The sequence below is a fragment of the Vulpes vulpes genome, chromosome 1, assembly GCF_048418805.1.
Source record: "Vulpes vulpes isolate BD-2025 chromosome 1, VulVul3, whole genome shotgun sequence".
NCBI classification, from domain to species: domain Eukaryota; kingdom Metazoa; phylum Chordata; class Mammalia; order Carnivora; family Canidae; genus Vulpes; species Vulpes vulpes.
This window is the reverse complement of record NC_132780.1, coordinates 73,524,790-73,542,700: the sequence shown is the minus strand read 5'-3', so window position 1 is coordinate 73,542,700 and position 17,911 is coordinate 73,524,790. Positions and strand designations below refer to the sequence as shown.

Genomic DNA, 17,911 nt, shown 5'->3' with positions numbered 1-17,911 from the left:
ATACTTTTCCTCCCTCGCCCTGAGAACCACCCATCTACGGTTTGTCTCCATGGATTACCCTGTTCTTGACACTACTCATAAACATGTGGCCTTTTGCCACTGCCTTCCATCACTTAGCCTGTTTTCCAGATTCATTCATACTATATAGGCTGTACCAGTGCTCCATTCCTTTTTTATTGCCAAATAATATTCCACTGCACAGATACATCACTTTTATTTATCAATTCATCAGCTGATGGACATTCAGGTTGAGTATCTTAGTAGCTAGCTCATGTTACTTCAGTGATGTAAAATATGAAACAGCTGGAAAACAAGGTGTTTGACATAATGTGGTATTCAAATTGATATGAATAAAAATTCTTTGGTGGGAAACAAAGATAAAAGAAAATGAATTTAAAAAGTTTTATTTTTATTTTTTTGTAAAGATTTTATTTATTCATGAGAGACCCACACTGAGAGAGACAGAGACACAGGCAGAGGAAGAAGCAGGCTCCATGCAGGTAGCCTGATGTGGGACTCGATCCCAGGTCTCCAGGATCATCAGGCCCTGGGCTGAAGGCAGCGCTGAACTGCTGAGCCACCTGGGCTGCCCTAAAAGGTTTTATTTTTAAGTAATTTCCACAGACCCAATGTGAGGCTTGAACCCACAACCAAGATCAAGAGTCCCATGCTCCAGTGACTGAGCCAGTCAGGCAACTCAGGAAAACTAATTTTAAAAAATATTTAAATTTACTATTTTTAGTTGTAAATGAAAATACTGTCTTCAGGAAGAAGATCCCAGTTGCCAAACAAACTAATGTGAACACAGTAGAAAACACTCTGAATCCTTTCCCAGGCTTATTTTCCTGAAGCCAGCAGTCTTTCTAGCCATCACGAATTCTAGGTGATTACTTCACCCCACAAATGAGGAAAGGGCACTGAGAGCTGTCCCACCGAGGAGCAGAGGTGAGAACCCAGGGGCTCTTGCTCAGGGTTCTCCCAAGTAAATCATGTTCTTTTCCTAATCTTAAGCAGGGGCTGAGTCTTCCGTTCCACACTGAACTTCAATGGTGCCAAGCATGCTACAGGTAGCTACTCAATTTAGGTACCAATATACATGATATGAAATGATTTTATGATTTTAAATGAACATTACCTTTATATTTTAGACTTTCCTGGATTAACAAATGCCTCCAGAGCCCTGTCCATTGCTACACCGAGAGACGTGGCAATAGCAGACATGTTTTACAAAGTCTTGTGTCTCTTAGTAATGGTTTGGGAAATATAGCCAGCTGCCCCTTATAAACTATTCCCTGGGCCCTCAGTGCTCCTTGGAGGCAGTGGTTCTCAAACCTGAACATGCAGAAGAATCACCTGAAGAGCTTGTTGACTCAGTTTTCTGGGCCCCAGGCCCAGAGTGTCTCTGACTCAGTAAGTTGGGATGGAGCCCGTAAGTCTACAGCTCCACCAAGCTCACAGGTAAGGCCACCCCGGGAGAGCCACTGTTCTCATCAGGGAAAGAGATTACTATCCCAAACATACAAAAAGCCACAGCACCTTTTGGCAAAATTAATGCATTTACGGTTACTATTTATATATAATCCATCATATGAAAATCTGTTAAATTTTCATTCACTAAAACTGGAGTACAGTTACAGACCTGTGCCTGCATATCCCATAGACTCCATATCCCAGCAGTACCCTATTTGGTGGTCTCTCTGGATCTTAATCTTATCTTTAAGATAAAAATCAGGTCATTATGAACAATACTCCAACTCAATAAATCCTAATATCAGCTATGACACGCAGCGGTTCTCTCTCACATTTGCTGGCTAACAAATAGAGAGCTTCTGTAAAACATTACCATTAGCTTAGCAAACCTGCATCAGCTTAGTGCAGAAATGCAGACACGTGAATTCAGCCAAAGAAAGCAAAGTCGGAAAGCCATTAGGGCAAGTGGATTTTATTTTTGAGTTTTTCTCTCTCCATATCACCAGCCCTTTTTAGGAGGTCAAAGTAAAGGCTACTATTTGAAAAGGTAACTTTGTTTCCTCCTATGATGTAAAATGTTTCTCTTAGTTAAAATGGGCATTGCTGCTCCCAGTAACAATGTTTATATAAACAACAAAACTATACAGAACTAGCTGCCCCTGAAAATTCACTGACCATATTTTACATTGTTATAGTTTCTAATAAGCATAATTAGACCGCAACTTTTATTCAAGAAAGGCAGTCCAGAAACCACCCTGTTGTACACCATTCCTTTAAGAATAGAGAGGCCAAAGGAAAACCAACAGGTTGCTATGGGGAGGTATTTACCAAAATAGCAAAAACACTGCAGTACAGAGAGAGGACAAGTAAAATAGAAGTGAGGTCTTTAAAATATGATTTTGCATTAAATGAAGTAAAGGCCATAGTGACCTGACACTGCACTGGCAAAAGCACCATCATCATCATCCTGGGTTCCCTCCTCTCCAACATTCCCACTACCAGAGGGAGCCACAGGTCACCACATGCCCAGAGCAGGCTGGACTCAAAGTTTAAAATTCCAGAGATAGATGTTTAAGTGCTAGCTCCTAATACCAGACTTCTTGAGGTTTACTGACCTTTAGATAATGTGAAAATAACAGTAAAAATACACCTCACTAATAAGATACTGCTAATGGCAAATCTGTAAATCAATGGATAATGACTTACAATATTGCTGTTTTCTTTCAAGCGCCTCTGTTTCTTACACCTAAACTGTACCAAACTGCATCATTTTATAATCTCTTTCAAGATGAAAGAGAGTAGCAGTGAACAAACTGGCTTGATTGTTAGGCGTTGGAAAATTTTCAGATGCCAAAGAAAACTGGTCACCTAGCTTTGCAAATGCAAAAAGTCTGGAACTAATGAGAACAAAAATGGTCAGGCAGTTCAGTAAAAATTCTATTCATCGTAGTTTTGTCCGTAGCACAGCAACCATTGAAGACAGACAGGTAGAACAGATCTAAAGCTCACTTTTTTTAAAGCTCACCTTTTGATAAAAGTTTTCAAATAGTTATACAAAACTAGGACAATATACTAGCCTTTTATTGCCTAGTAATAATAATAAAATCATCAAATGTTAGGGCTGACAAGAGTACACTTGTGACAACTCTAATAACCACTATCTAGTACTTCCACAGAGGTCAAAGTGCTGGCCCACAGTTCACAGTAATTCCTATAACCTTCCTAGGAATCACGGATGGGTGGTCCCACTATTCCTGGAAATATGAACCACTGAGTCACAGAGAAGGACTGGGTGACATGGCTGGTGCCCAGCACAGGGCTCCAGATACTCTATCCTGCTGATGGTGGTCACCTCCCCAGCAGGACAATTCAAAATTGGCTGATGCTAACAGTTAATGGAAGATTGGGGGGGGGGGGGGGGGGCGGCGAAGAGGGAGGGAATCTATCAAGAAACCAAATTAACTGCCACAATCTAGTGCCTCAGGCTGGGTCATTACTCTTCAGGATTAAAGCAAACCACTGCCCTCCTCTCCTATTCCTTCTAGATAGGGTGTAAAAAAGCAGTAACTGGTCAGCATTTGCCTGGGTGCTAATTACTAATGAAAAGTATGGTCATAATCACAGAGTTAAATGACAAAAGAGCAAGCTCAACTCCATTACAAACCAAGTGGCTGTAAGTCGACTTTCTCAGTTCAGTTAACCAGCCCTTAGTTCTAGGAAATTTATGCTTAAATTTTAACATGAAAATATGGGGGAGGCCCCTGCCTCCCACCCCAAGAGCGTCGTAACACCATGAGGTGGGCACCTACCTCATTGTAACAAAGAACTCAGTACCACTTTAAGGAATTTTGAGGGTAATTTAATCATAAAAGTGCCACATATCTATCCCTCACCTCCTTTCTTAACTTTCCTAAAGTTACATTCATCTACATGTTATATTTGATATATTTTTGTTTTATAAACGTACGTGTTAAGGACAACTAAACTAGTGACAAGGTCCAACTATTTTGTGGGCTGATTCTAAGTGGGTACTACTTGGTGAGGGGAAAAGTTATCCTCGTCCAACCTCTTTTCTCCCCTCTTTTAAAAATTTAAATTCAATTGGCCAACATAAAGTACATAGTTTCTGATGTAGTGTGCAATGATTTATCAGTTGCATATAAAACCCAGTGCTCATCACATCCCTTTCTTTTAAAGGCTGAGGAAACAGGCCCAGAAAGGTGTATGCAACTGCCTCAATTTCTGATAATCAGCTACTAAAAATATTTGTTTATATGTATATGGCTCTTAAATGTTATCCCTGAAACATTGCGACTTTCAATACAAGTCAATGGTTTTTAATTCTGAAAAGTTTGTTCCAAATTCCAGGGTGAAAATTATATAAAAGTATAGATACACAGGGAAGAGCCCAGATCAACTGATATCCATCACATAATTTTAGGAGCAGGTAATGAAACCCCAGGTCTTTCTAAATGGCTCCTTCTGCCTTGGAAAGTGAGCCACTTCCTGCCCCCAGACCCACTTCCTGTCTCGCAGTGCAGCGGACAAAAAGCAGACAAACCAGTCCTGTTTGTACTCATTATAACTAGAGAAAAATCACAACCTCAGTTAGAAAGGAACTCTCTGAGCAGCCCCATTAAAAAGAAGGTCAGTTCCCTCTAACTTGAAAACTGGGCTGGGAACATTTCGTGCTGAGTCCTCACCACCGTCCGTGGACTCAGGCTTTGACAAGTTGAAGGGTCCTCACTGTCACCCAAGCTCCACTCACCTGTGGTGCAGATGACTACTGGGGCTTCCTCCTATGGGCTGAGGGCTTTTAAATCCTATTCCTCGAACCTACTAGGTCTCTAGTGAGAGTCTAAAAGCAGGAACCACCCTGACACCAGGAAAGACATGCACTCTCTGTGCAGATTCAATATGGGCACTGGACTGGCCGTCAGGCTTCGACACCTAGCCTAGGAAAGGGGAAGAAACAATTTCTTTCCAAGACACAGATTACATCCTTCTTTTCTCCCTACTCCAAGGTCACTTTCTCTTGAGCTAATAGGCGTGTGAAGTCTTGATTCTGTAACATGTGACTTCAGTTTTGCCTGATGTGTCATACATACTTCACCAATTTAGTTCACTGAAAATGGAGGTTAATTATATCCACCAACTTAGGATCCCATAAAAGACAAAAGGGACAGGACCAACATGGCTATCACCTACTGCAATGATGTTTCATTCTAGGCTCATAAAATACAGGAAATTAAAGGCCTATATATTAGACTTCACTACCCACTTGGAATGTACTGTTTTCTTTGTAAAGTTAGAAGTCTCTCAAGGGTTTTACCTTTCTAACCTGGTTGGGAGTAACTATCAAAAAATGGTAATGTCCGAGCAGTGGAAATCCTTCACTAACCTGTTGTTTTAGTGAAGGACATGTAAGCTAAATCATACTTAAATCTTGTGCCATTTCCTTTATAAATCTTTGCCCCTGGTTAAGATCACATATGCAATAGGAGCACCTGACTGGCTCAGTCTGAAAAGCGTGCAACTCAATCTCGGGGTTGTGAGTTCAAGCCCATGCTGGGTATAGAGATTATTTTAAAATACAAAATCTTTTTAAAAATCCCATGTGCAGTAATATTTCGTTACAGAACATTTGTCCTGTAAGAAGCTTAGGCAAAATATATTTAAACCTGACCAAGGTGGCTTTACTTTGGTCATCTTTGAAAATACAGAGCAAGACTTCAATAGCTTTTAAAAAAAAATCCTACTGGGATCCCTGGGTGGCGCAGCGGTTTCGCGCCTGCCTTTGGCCCAGGGCGCGATCCTGGAGACCCAGGATCGAATCCCACGTCGGGCTCCCAGTGCATGGAGCCTGCTTCTCCCTCTGCCTGTGTCTCTGCCTCTCTCTCTCCCTCTGACTATCATAAACAAATAAAAAAAAATTTAAAAAAATAAAAATAAATAAATAAAAATAAAAAAAAATCCTACTAAATCAGTAAGTTTACAAAATTCACACAGAAACATTTCAACAAAACTTATTTAAACCGCCCAGTGTTTCTGAAATTATACTAAAACAAAAACAAAATTCTCAATTTATACTTGGTTGAGATCCAGTACGTGAGGTCCAAGACAGATCACAACTACAAACATAATTAATTAATGGGAGTAAGGGCCAGAGGCCCACTCAAGAGCTCCCCACCCCCCACAAGTTCAGGTCTGCTGTGCTTGTGGCCATATCCCTCCCACCTGCCTGAGGCCCCAGTGGGGATGGCAAGCCAGCCTCTAAAGCCAGCCTTCAAATTGGCTGCACAAAACCCTGTTCCAGAATGCCCCAAACTTTGCTATGCTCACTTCCAATTTTCATCTCTGCAAAAGCTGCCATTGAGGCGATGACCTATTTCCAGTCGGGGCACGGAGGGCACTGCACAACCTCCTCCCGCCAAGATCGTGGGAAACAGTGGAACTAGCTAGGAATAAACAGCTCTGTGTTTTCAAATGAACTGCAATTGTGACTGGAGGTTCCCTTGAGTAAAATATGTATGTGGGAGGTGAGACAGTCCAGATGGGGTAAAAATCAGGCACCCATCTAATCAGAACACCAAAGCTCTCCCAAGAAAAGGGGCATCAAGAAAAAAAAAGGGGGGGGGGGCGTCTACTCAAGGATCCTCCTAGAGCAGCTCAGCAGGAGCTCGAAGGGTTCTCAGGCTCCCTCCAGGGGACTCCAGATCCCAAAGCAGAGATGTCCCTTCCCACTTGCCCTCCCACCACACTCAAACGTTTGTCCATTTGGAAAAGTGACAAAATCTTTTCACCCCTATAATGTGCCTTTATAAAACAAACTTTACTTTGTAAAATTTGGAACATTCACAAAAGTAGAGAGAATGGACACCATCCCCTCTTCACATACTTTCACGCAGCTGGACACCATTAACTTCCTAACATCCTTGATTCATCAATTCTTCCCACCAGTTTAAAACAATTTTTGCTGGCTTATTTTAGGCTGCCACAGGACCATTTCAATTGCAAAAACTTCAATACATAGCCCTAAAGAACTGAGTACATAAGTTACACACTCACCGTACTTCTATCATTTTAATATTTAAAATTCAATCAATATTCAATTATCCCTCATTGTCTCAAAAAATCTTTTTAGGAACCCCTGGGTGGCTCAGTGGTTGAGCGTCTGCCTTTGGTTCTGGGGACCCAGTCCCACATCGGGCCCCCTTCAAGGAGCCTGCTTCTCCCTCTGCCTATGTCTCTGCCTCTGTCTCTCATGAATAAATAAAATCTTAAAAAAAAATATTTTTACAGTTGAATTGTTCAAATTGTCTTATGCCCTCTGCAGCCTTGTCATCACACTGTATTTCCAAACTGCCCTGTTTGGCCAGTTTCTTAACAAACATCAAATTTTCCCCACCCTATCTCCCCATCTAAGTCCCACTTAAAAGTCTCACCCAAATAGCAATGTATTATGTAAGCAGATACTTGAACAACAAGAAGCAATATCCATAATTATTTAACCAAGACAATGAGACACCTCAACAAGAATACTTTACTATTATACATGATGCTTTTCATAAATAAGAGGTGGTTCCAATATAATATTTACGTTCTAAGTTTTTACGCAGTGGTTTGTGGTTCAATTTTCTCTTTAAAAACATAATAAACATGGCTGGATCTCCTTCTAAGAAGTATTTTTCATGAAATCTATACATGCAGTAATGATCCAAGACCCATAATATCATTCAAAAAATTAATTTCCCTGAATCTCAATATCTGAGAAATGATGATAGAATCTATGTGGGTATGACAAAGGATGACATGCTTATCATCAAACCTACTTGAAAACAAGTAGGATACTTGTTAGGATACACTTCTTAGAGAAGTATCCTGGCTCACTGTCCAGTGCATGAGTGATTTACCAAACAACAACAAACAGACAAAAGTAAACCACACTCTGTCCAGTCACAAAGTCAGTCTGTCCAGTGGTTTTAACTCTTCACTCAACAAAGAGTGAGAATTAAAAGCATCTCTGCCTTTTGGCAAAGCCTGGATGAAAAAAACCAACAGCAGTGTTGCTATCACTCCCTGACTTTATGTTAAGGATTTGGAAGCAGGGGTTTCCCCCTTTTTGTCAACCAGTGTACCTCCGGGAACTAAGAACTGGCACAGAGCAGGTACTCTAATTGTTAATGAACAAGTGAACGTTAGGGATGGGGCTGATGTTCATTGAGGGAGTAAAGGGACAAAAATGCAAGGTAAATTCTATTGCAATACAAGGCTACATGAGAAAAAAGAATGCCCATCATGAAACACAAAAGTTTTTAATCAGATAAGAATGTAGTAGTGACAAGTTGAGTCCCTCTCCATATACTGTCCTCGGCGCTAGGCACAGGGCCAGGAGCTTCCCGTGCCGGGATGTCCTGCCTGGCCTCAGCATAACCTCTGTGCTAGATCCCCTGGACAGTGTTTCACAGGTAAGGGGGACGGGCACAGGGACGTGAGAAGCTCACCCAGAATAGCTTCTAAGAGGCAGGCATGTTTACATACCAATAAGCAATAATTTAATAAGGCCAAAAAAGCAAGAACTCAAAGTTTGTTCCTGAAGCCGGTAATGATGGTTTTCTTTTTTAACTACTTTGCATCTTGCTTTGTGGCCAGCAAAGAAAATCACAAAAAACAAAACATAAACAACCCACAAACACACACACCCAACAAAACCAAACGCAAGTATCTAACACTGTTATAGACAGAACTAAGTTCTAGTAAGTAAAATAAAACTTACTAAAGGGTGGACAGTTGAAAGGGGTTCTATTTTATTTTTTTTTTTAAATTTTTATTTATTTATGATAGTCACAGAGAGAGAGAGAGAGAGAGGCAGAGACACAGGCAGAGGGAGAAGCAGGCTCCATGCACCGGGAGCCCGATGTGGGATTCAATCCCGGGTCTCCAGGATCGCGCCCTGGGCCAAAGGCAGGCGCCAAACCGCTGCGCCACCCAGGGATCCCCAAAAGGGGTTCTATTTTAGATAGAGCTGTCTAACGAATGAATTATAAAACTGTGTACAGTCAGAAATTCATAGACTATAGTGAGTCAAAAGTTAATTTCAAATTGCCAGTAATTAAAAAAACAACTCATTTATATAATCTTCTCCTTTCAACTCAGATATCAGATACAAATTGCTTTCTTTTGCTGTCCGCCAGAAGTCTGTCATCATACAATGGCTTAGCCAGTGTGACACAAGATACTACCACTTTGTCTATACAACAAAGATCTGCTGGAGCACCAGCCTTGTTTAAAATATTCCCTCAACACCACCCGTGCCTGCTCCTAGGTGACAGCAGCCTTCTCAATACCTACCTTCTCATCACAGCCTGTGATGCACCTAATATTGGCTAACAGATTATTTGCTCTTTGATTAGAAATTTTTAAAAATTGGAACAGCTGGTGTCGATCTGCTTGGAAATATTATTAGCTTTGTCATAATATATATACAAGAACAATATATTTAAGTAATTATTTTTATCCTAAAGCAGAGGTTACCAAATTTTTCTGTGAAGATCCAGGTAAGTATTTTAGGCTTTGGGGGGCCATTGTGGTGTCTGTCACATGTTACTGTACTTTTGTTCTAAACAACTCTTTAAAAGTGTAAAAACCAGGCACCTGGGTGGCTCAGTGGTTGGGCGTCTGCCTTCAGCTCAGGTCGTGATCCCAGGATCCGGGATCCAGTCCCGCATCAGGCTCCCTGCATGGAGCCTGCTTCTCCCTCTACCTGTGTCTCAGCCTCTCTCTCTCTGTGCCTCTCATGAATAAGTAAATATTTTTTAAAATGTGAAAACCATTCCTAGTGTGTGGCCCCTACAAAAACCAGTCACAGCCATATTTAGTCTTGACCTATACTATCCTAAAGTAAAAACAATTATTTATGATAATATCTGATTACAATTTTTTGACATAGGAACTGACTTTCAGGCAAATATAGAAAAAAATAGGATGTGGAAAGTATCTTTTAAAGTTAACAAAAAGGTAAGCATAATCTGCTATACTTGCTATTACAGTTTGATCCTCACGTCCAATTGATCCCCACGATCCAATAAAAGTTGGGTCAAGGTCATTTTGCTTTTAAGGTTTGATTTTATCAAATATATTACACATTAAAAAGATAATTAATGCAGTCTTCCATGTTCTTTGAACCAGTATTACCATTTATCTATAGGTATTAAGAAGAGCCTAGAGGGAAGCCTGGGTGGCTCAGTGGTTGAATGTCTGTCTTTGGCTCTGGTTGTGATCCCAGAGTCCTGGGATTGAGTCCCACACTGGGTTCCCTGCAGGGAGCCTGCGTCTCTCTCTGCCTATGTCTCTGCCTCTCCTCTCTGTGTCATTCATGAATAAATGATTAAAAAAAAAAGAGAGAGAGAGAAGAGCCTAGAGAATGGACTGTGACTCACAACACAAGATAGAACCACCACTGACTGCTGCTGCCTTAAATGCCCTTCTGCTCTGATGCACTGGTGAGCTCCTATGCACCCCTCAACACCCACCTAAGCATCTCACTGGCTGGGAAGCTTTCCCTAGCCCTCCAAGGCACACTTCATCTTCTTCCCTATGTAGCTCCATTATCATTCTTATTATACTGCATTGTAATTCTTTGCTTACATATCTGACTCCCCTATTAGACTAAAAATCCCTTAATGGCAACAATCTACCTTAATTCTATAATACTACCACCTAGGATGTAACGGCATAAAACAGGACTTCAATGAATAAGGAAGGAGCCCATATGACCTCCCAGGAATTCTGACAACCAGAAGACAGGGGATGAGAAAGAGAGGTAAGAGTGTTCCCTTTCACTAAATAACCCATACATTTCACATTGCTGTTTTTCTTAGAAAGGCCTACTGACAAACTTTACCTGGCTAATAGCAACTAGGAAACTAAAACCCTTAGTTTTGGCTATGCGTTCCATTAAAAAATTTGTGAAGTTTTCAGAAAAAAACGTACACAAGACATACACAGAGCAGATGGCATCTGGAGACATATTTGGATTTCATAGACACAAGCTTTATTTTATGTAGAATTCTTTTCATTTAAAAATGTTACTCCCATTTTACAGATGACAAAACTGAGGTTCCTAGAAGCTAGATAGCTTGCCAAAGTACAGGTTAAATACTAAATTATGAAACTATTCTTTATATGGCTTTGCATTTTTATTTGGAAAAATTATGTTCATTAACTATATATTAAGCTTTTTAAAAAAAAGATTTATTTATGAAAGACAGAGAAAGAGGCAGAGACACACGCAGAGGGAGAAGCAGGCTCCATGCAGGGAGCCCAACGTGGGACCCGATCCCGGGCCTCCAGGATCACACCCCCGGCTGAAGGTGGCGCTAAACTGCTGGGCCATGGGGGCTAAGCATTTTTAGCCAAAAGTTTCTAAGTTGGACACACCGGTGGCTTAGGATCACCCTCGTCAGGCTCCCTGCATGGGGCCTGCTTCTCCCTCTGCCTCTCTCTGTGTTGTCTCTAATAAATAAATAAAAATCTTAAAAAAAAAAAAAAGTCTCTAAGTCACATTATAGCATCATTTCTTTTCTAAAACAGAAAACAAAACAACTAGGAGTGCCTGGCTGGCTTAGTTGAAGAGTACATGACTCCTGATCTCAGGGTCCTCAGTTTGAGCCCCACATCAGATGTAGAGATTACTAAATAAACTACTGAAGTCTACAATAAGATCTTCATTCTTTATGCCACAGACATGAATGGTAAGACTCTTTAGAAGGAAAATAATGCAATCTTTTAGTCTCTTCAGTAAATATTCTCTAATTAGTAGTGGCAACCATACATTTAGTGCTTAACTTAAAAACTAATTGGAGCTGGGGTGCCTGGCTGGCTCTTGGTTTTGGCTGAAGTTGTGATCTTAGGGTCGTGAGACAGAGTCCCAGGTTGGGCTCCACCCTGGGCATGGAGCCTACTTAAAACACAACAAAAAAAGCAAAGCAAAACAAAACAAAACCAACTGGAGTAACTGGGGATTCCCGTAAGTGTAGCTACCACTGAAATGAAATAAAATATTAGGAATAACTCAAAATGCATTCACCGATTTTAAAAGCAGGCTGTGAATTTTATTGCTTCAGATTAGAGGTGAAGTAGGCATATACTGAATCAGCCTAAGAATCTTCAAAATGTCAAAGAAGCCCAGAAGTTTAAGTAAAATAGAGTAATCATAATTCAATAAGAATAGCAATATTGTTTTCCTTTCCCAAACTGTAAGTATTCATAAACTGATTACAAAGTTTTTGTTAGAAATCACATTACTGGGATCCCTGGGTGGCGCAGCGGTTTGGCGCCTGCCTTTGGCCCAGGGCGCGATCCTGGAGACCCGGGATCGAAACCCACGTCGGGCTCCTAGTGCATGGAGCCTGCTTCTCCTCCCTCTGCCTGTGTCTCTGCCTCTCTCTCTCTGTGTGACTATCATAAATAAAATAAAAAATAAAAATAAAAATTCTTAAAAGATGATGTAGAAAAAATGTTTAAAAAAAAAAAAAAAAAAGAAATCACATTACTACTTAGGACAGTGACTAACCAGAGAAGCCAGTGTGGAAGACCAGGAGAGAAAAAGAGGAATGAGGAATGGGATTGCTCTTCCCTCCTATTCAATGAACAACGGCTGCCTCTATTTCCCCTTTAAAAACAAGAAAACCAAAATTTGAGAGAGCCCACTGGTCACTGCCAAATTAAGCTCTGCAACTGGACTCCTGCAGAGATAAGTTTGAATCAGAGAGATCCAATTAGACATCTTAGCTCCTGCGTTTCTGGAGTTTGAGATCCATCCAGTTATCTTCTTCATCCCCACCCCAGCCACATTCCAAATACCAGTGATGGCACCCACGGCATTTAAGTTGCAACTTCAAGAAGGCGACTCAATATCCACTCCCAAGCCTGCATGAACATTTGCCTGAATGGATGCTTTGGAATCACACTGGGTTTTGCTGTCCCCCCTAAACATACCATGGGTTCTGGTCTCTGCTCACACACAACCATCGGCATCAACCCCACCCATCAAGAGGGCCTCCCTGCATCGCAGGGATTCCGAGGGAATGAACATATAAACTACCTTTTCCTTATGAAATCAGCAGTTCCCAAAGTCTAGGGGCCCATCAAATCCATCTGGGGAGAGCTTACTGAAAGCACCTGGCCCTAGAGATGGGGATTCAGTAGTACTGTGAGGGACCAGGAATCTTTAGGTGTCCAGAGAATTACATATGCCAAAGTTTGAGAATAAAGCATGAAAACCTAACTTTTAACTTTATGTGTGTGCAGTATGCACGTGTGATGAAGCTGGATTACTTTTAGTCTAGGTGAATTTAAAACACACTGTAGTTTAAGAAAAACACTGACATTTGTATATATTTTAGGAGGTTGCAATTATAAACATGGAAGAAGGCAAGGACTCCTTTCATTGATCACAGTCACAAATTTGTCAGCAAGTACAAACCAAACTCTCAACCCTCCCTCCCACACCTGGTCTTCTTCCAGGTTCCTTATCTCGGTGAATGGCACTACCATCCAACCAGTTATGCAAGCCAGACACCAGAAGTCAGCTACACTCTGCCCTCTGCACCCAATTTACCCACCAAGTCCTATTAAAGAGCTCCCAAACACATCCACTTCTCTCCATTTGCATCACACTCCCATGGTCCACGCTATTCCAAGAGTCTACCCTTGCACCTTCACCTCCTCCCTCCTACTGATTCTCTTAGTGCAGCTGAAATGACCTTTCAAAAGCCAAATCTGATCAGGTCACTTCCTTCCAATCAAAACCCTTCAGTATTTCCCCCTGAGTTAAGTCCTGAAAAATGCCCTCTTATGGCCTGCTAGGCTCTGCACAGCTGGCCTGATATTCCTCTCTAGCCATACACATTCTCATCTAGAACCCTGAACTCATCCTACTCCCCTCCCACCACAGGACCTTTGTACAAGTTGTTCCCTCTCTAGCTGTTTTGCTCTGGCCTCCCTCCTTCACCTAGTAAAGACCCCTCCATTCCTCACATTGCTTGAACAGTCATCACCTCCTGGGGTGCCTTCCTGTCTTCCCTAACACTTCTGCCAATAACCACCACACAAATGCCATTATATGCACTCAAGTTATTCTAGGATTACTGTCTGTTCCAATCACCAGACTGTAAATCCACGACGCCAGGGAATATTTCTGTGTCTGCTCATCTTGGTAGCCTCAACTTCTAGCAGAATAATGCATAAATGCCTGCTGAACTAATGGATGAACGTACAAATAGACTCACTGTGCCTTACAGACAGTGTGATGATAAATGACTAATCCTAGCCAGCACTTCTCACCACATGGGAAAATCTTAGCTATCTAATTCACCATCTGCCCGCGGTGAAGGAGGGATACACAGAAAACACATCCCATGTGTCCTCCTCAATTGATTGGGGGTGGGGGGTGGGGTGTTTTGCTGGAAAATGAACCAGTAGATTCAGTAAATCCTGTGTCTGTTAAAATATTTAATGGACATTAATTGTCTCATGTACCATTATGAATTAGGTACTTGCCAGCAGCCCCATTTTATAGACCAGGAACCTGCAACATGAAGCTAAGAAACAAGGACTTATTCCACAGTGGGTACAGAAAAAAAATTTAGTGGAAAAGGCTATATATTCCCAGAGAGGCAAAGTAATCTCAGAAATTATCTTAACATTTTGGCACAGGGTGGAATTTTGAACATGCTTTCAGTTTTCCTACGGAAAGGAAAAATATTTTATATTAAAAACTTTCACATCAAAACTTTAGAAATGAAGTTACAGCATCTGCCAGTACCCCTTAAGCTCAGAAAAGATTTAAGAGTGCTTGGCTTGCATCATTCCTAAACTTGACTGCTGTGGTTTTCCTTTCTACAGCCCTATGCCTCCTTCCTTATCACAATGAAGAAAGCAAGTGTGGTGGTTAAGAAGTAAAGAAGGAGGAGGACCCCAGGTCACCCTTGGCTGAACCACTGGCACAAGGCCTGCTTCCTGAGCCAGATCCTTGGACACAAACCCCCCATGCCTCTCCCCAGATAAGAGGGGCCCACAAGGTCAATCAGCTGAGCAGAGGGTGTGGTGTCTTCTGGACCTCAAACCCTCCTCCTTGGAAGTCTACATGAGTAGGGCCCCAAAACAGTTGTGGGAAAAGCAAAACCAGAGAATGCCTCCTGTGGAGTACCCATGCTGATCAAATCCTACCCACAGCCCTCGAGCAAGACTTAGCTGAAGGGTAACTTCTCAGCTGAAGGATAACTTCAATACAGTCTACGCATTTCCCCATGGGATGGTTTTCCTCCTAACGGTGTTGCACTTGACCTAAGGCTCTCCCCCTCTTTGGTGGTACTCAGTATTCCAGCTTCTACTTCAGCATTCGTGCATATCCTGGCTTGGGTTCTAGACTATAAGCTCCCCGGAGACAAGCTTGGTCTCACCTATCCATGCCTTGTGCACGCAGCTTGCAGGACAGCTGCTTGCTAAATGAGTGAACACCCAATCTAAGTGTGATTCGAGAAGTAATACCGAGAAAAAAACAGCAAATAAATATTATTTCATTCATACTGTTTTAGTTGTCTACTGACAGTTTAGATATCAAAATTACTGTGCCTGCTGAATTCAAGGATTCAGGTAGAAGCCCAAAACCCCAACCATTCAAATGTATCTTATCTTTATACAATTAAAATATACCTGCTGTAAGAAAAAAAAAAAAAGAGCCTTAAAAAGTGAGGAAATTCTAACACATGCTACGACATGGATGAACCTTGAAGACAGTATACTAAGTGAAGTGAGCCAGTCTCAAAAGGACCATATTGTGTGATTCCACTTATATGAGGGACCTAAGAGTAGTCAAAGTGGTAGAGACAGGAAGTATAAGGGTGGGTACGAGGGGCTGGGGGAGAGGATGGGGAGTTAGTATTTAATGGTTAGAGTTTCAGTTTCAAAAGATGAAAAAATTGTAGAGATGGATGGTGGTGGCGAATACACCTATGCCACTGAACTATACACTTAAGAATGGTTAAGATAACAAATTGTATTTTTATGTGTATTTACTGCAATAAAAAGAATAAAACAAATTACAGATCATTTTGAGAAATGAGAAAGACAAGCAGTGACAGGAAACTGGTTTACTGCCTTTTTTCAGAGTGATATCTTAAAAGCTAAACTCTGCCTCTTTTCAGTGAAATAAAGAAAACCAATACCTACGGTAACGTCTTGACGGCTGCTCTGCAAAAGGCTGCATGGGGCTGTGCCCTGAGTAACTGGTTGAGTTTACATCAGTTTTACATCCTAGGCATTGTAAAGCCTGGGTGCCATGTGCCAAGTGTGAAACAAAAAGAAGAGCTTTGCGTAGGAAAAACATTTTCTGCGGCACGAATCAATCATCGTAATTATGTAATTTAGACAAAAACCATATTGGTCTCTGAAGCTGATAGCACGTTAACACAGTAATTTATTTAATCTAACAGTAAACCCTCGATTAATCAAGAACTCCTTTGGAAAGTGCATCAGCATGGACTACAGAACGAACTCGTCTGATAAACTAGAATTCTGTATCTTTAAGTGCAATTTTTAACGAATCCACCTATCTTCTCCATCCTGAGTCAAAACGTTTAAAGAAAAAAAAAAAAGCCAAATCCTCTCCCCAACATCCAGCCACAGTCCCCCTGTGTTAAAGCAGGTGATACAGCTTCCCAAGAAACGCTGGTCACAAAGAACCTGCCTTGCTCCCCCCACTTAGATGAACGCCCCCCCCCCCCCCCCGGGCGGGGGCCTAACCCTGGGAGCAACACGATCGGATTCCGGGGACGCGGTGCGGATGGTACGGGGCGGCCCCGGGCGCACCACCGGGGAGCGGGGCGGCCTCCTGCGTCGGCGACGCGGGTCACCACCCAGCCTGCTGCAGCGGCCGGAATCCCGCTGCCACCGCACACCCCCGGGTGGCGCAGCGCGGCCGGCAGGCAGGTGCCCGCCGCGAAGAGGAGCCCGGGCCGGGCCGCTCAGGCCGCGGAAGGCGGGGGGCGGGGGCGGGGGCGGGTCTGGCCCGCCCGGGACTGGAGCCGATGGGCGTCGTCGGAAGCCCCGGGCCCCTCCGCCACCTGGACAACTTCTTACTAAGAAACTTCCGAGCGGCGTTCGAATAGTTCCCGAGCAGGACGAACTTTCTTTCACCAAAGAGCATAAGCTCCTGGGGCGGGGCGGGGCGGGGGGGCGAGCTCCCTCCCCGACGCCCACAAAGGCCCGCAGGCGGCGCCCCGCGCCCGCCCGCCCGCCCGCCCGGGGTCCCGGCCGCTTACTGGCTTCGGCATCTTGGGCTCCTCGCGGGCTTTCCTCACTCCGCCGGAAACTCGACTCTGCCGCAGCAGCTGAGACCGCTCCCGGGACCTGCAGGCAGAGGGACGCCCCTGAGCGCGCGCAGCCGCCGCCTCGCCCGACTCTCCGCGCCCGCCCCGCGCTGCCGCTTAAGAACCGGCCGGGCGGGCGCCCGCCTGAGTCACCGCCCAACCTGCAATTACGGCGGGCCGGGCGGGCCCCGCGGGGGAGGGGGCGGGGAGGAGGGGAGGGGGGAAGGGGGCGGGGGAGGGGCGGGGCCCGGCGGGGTGGGGACTTGGTGGGGGGGCCCGGCGGAGGGGACCTAGTGGGGGGGAGACCCCGAGGGAGGGGGCCTGGGTGGAGGGGACCTCGTGGGGAGGGGACCTCGTGGGGGGGAGACCCCGAGGGAGGGGTCCGGGTGCAGGGGACCTCGTGGGGAGGGGACCCAGTGGGGAGGGGACCTCGTGGGGGGGAGACCCCGAGGGAGGGGTCCGGGTGCAGGGGACCTCGTGGGGAGGGGACCCAGTGGGGAGGGGCCCCACTCGGGGACGCGGAAGCGGGCGGGGCGCCCTCCGAGGCGCTCCCCGGACTTCCAGGAAGC

At 43.7% G+C, this 17,911-nt stretch overlaps 1 protein-coding gene across 1 annotated transcript in view; it reads right to left on the bottom strand.

Moving 5' to 3' along the window:
• Window positions 1-17,911, bottom strand: part of EZR (ezrin) — a 51,168-nt gene that overhangs the window by 32,723 nt on the left and 534 nt on the right. The window contains exon 2 of the mRNA XM_072766917.1: window positions 17,295-17,382. Coding sequence (XP_072623018.1) covers window positions 17,295-17,306 — 12 coding nt within the window. The 5' untranslated portion in view covers window positions 17,307-17,382. The remainder of the gene's footprint in view (window positions 1-17,294; window positions 17,383-17,911) is intronic.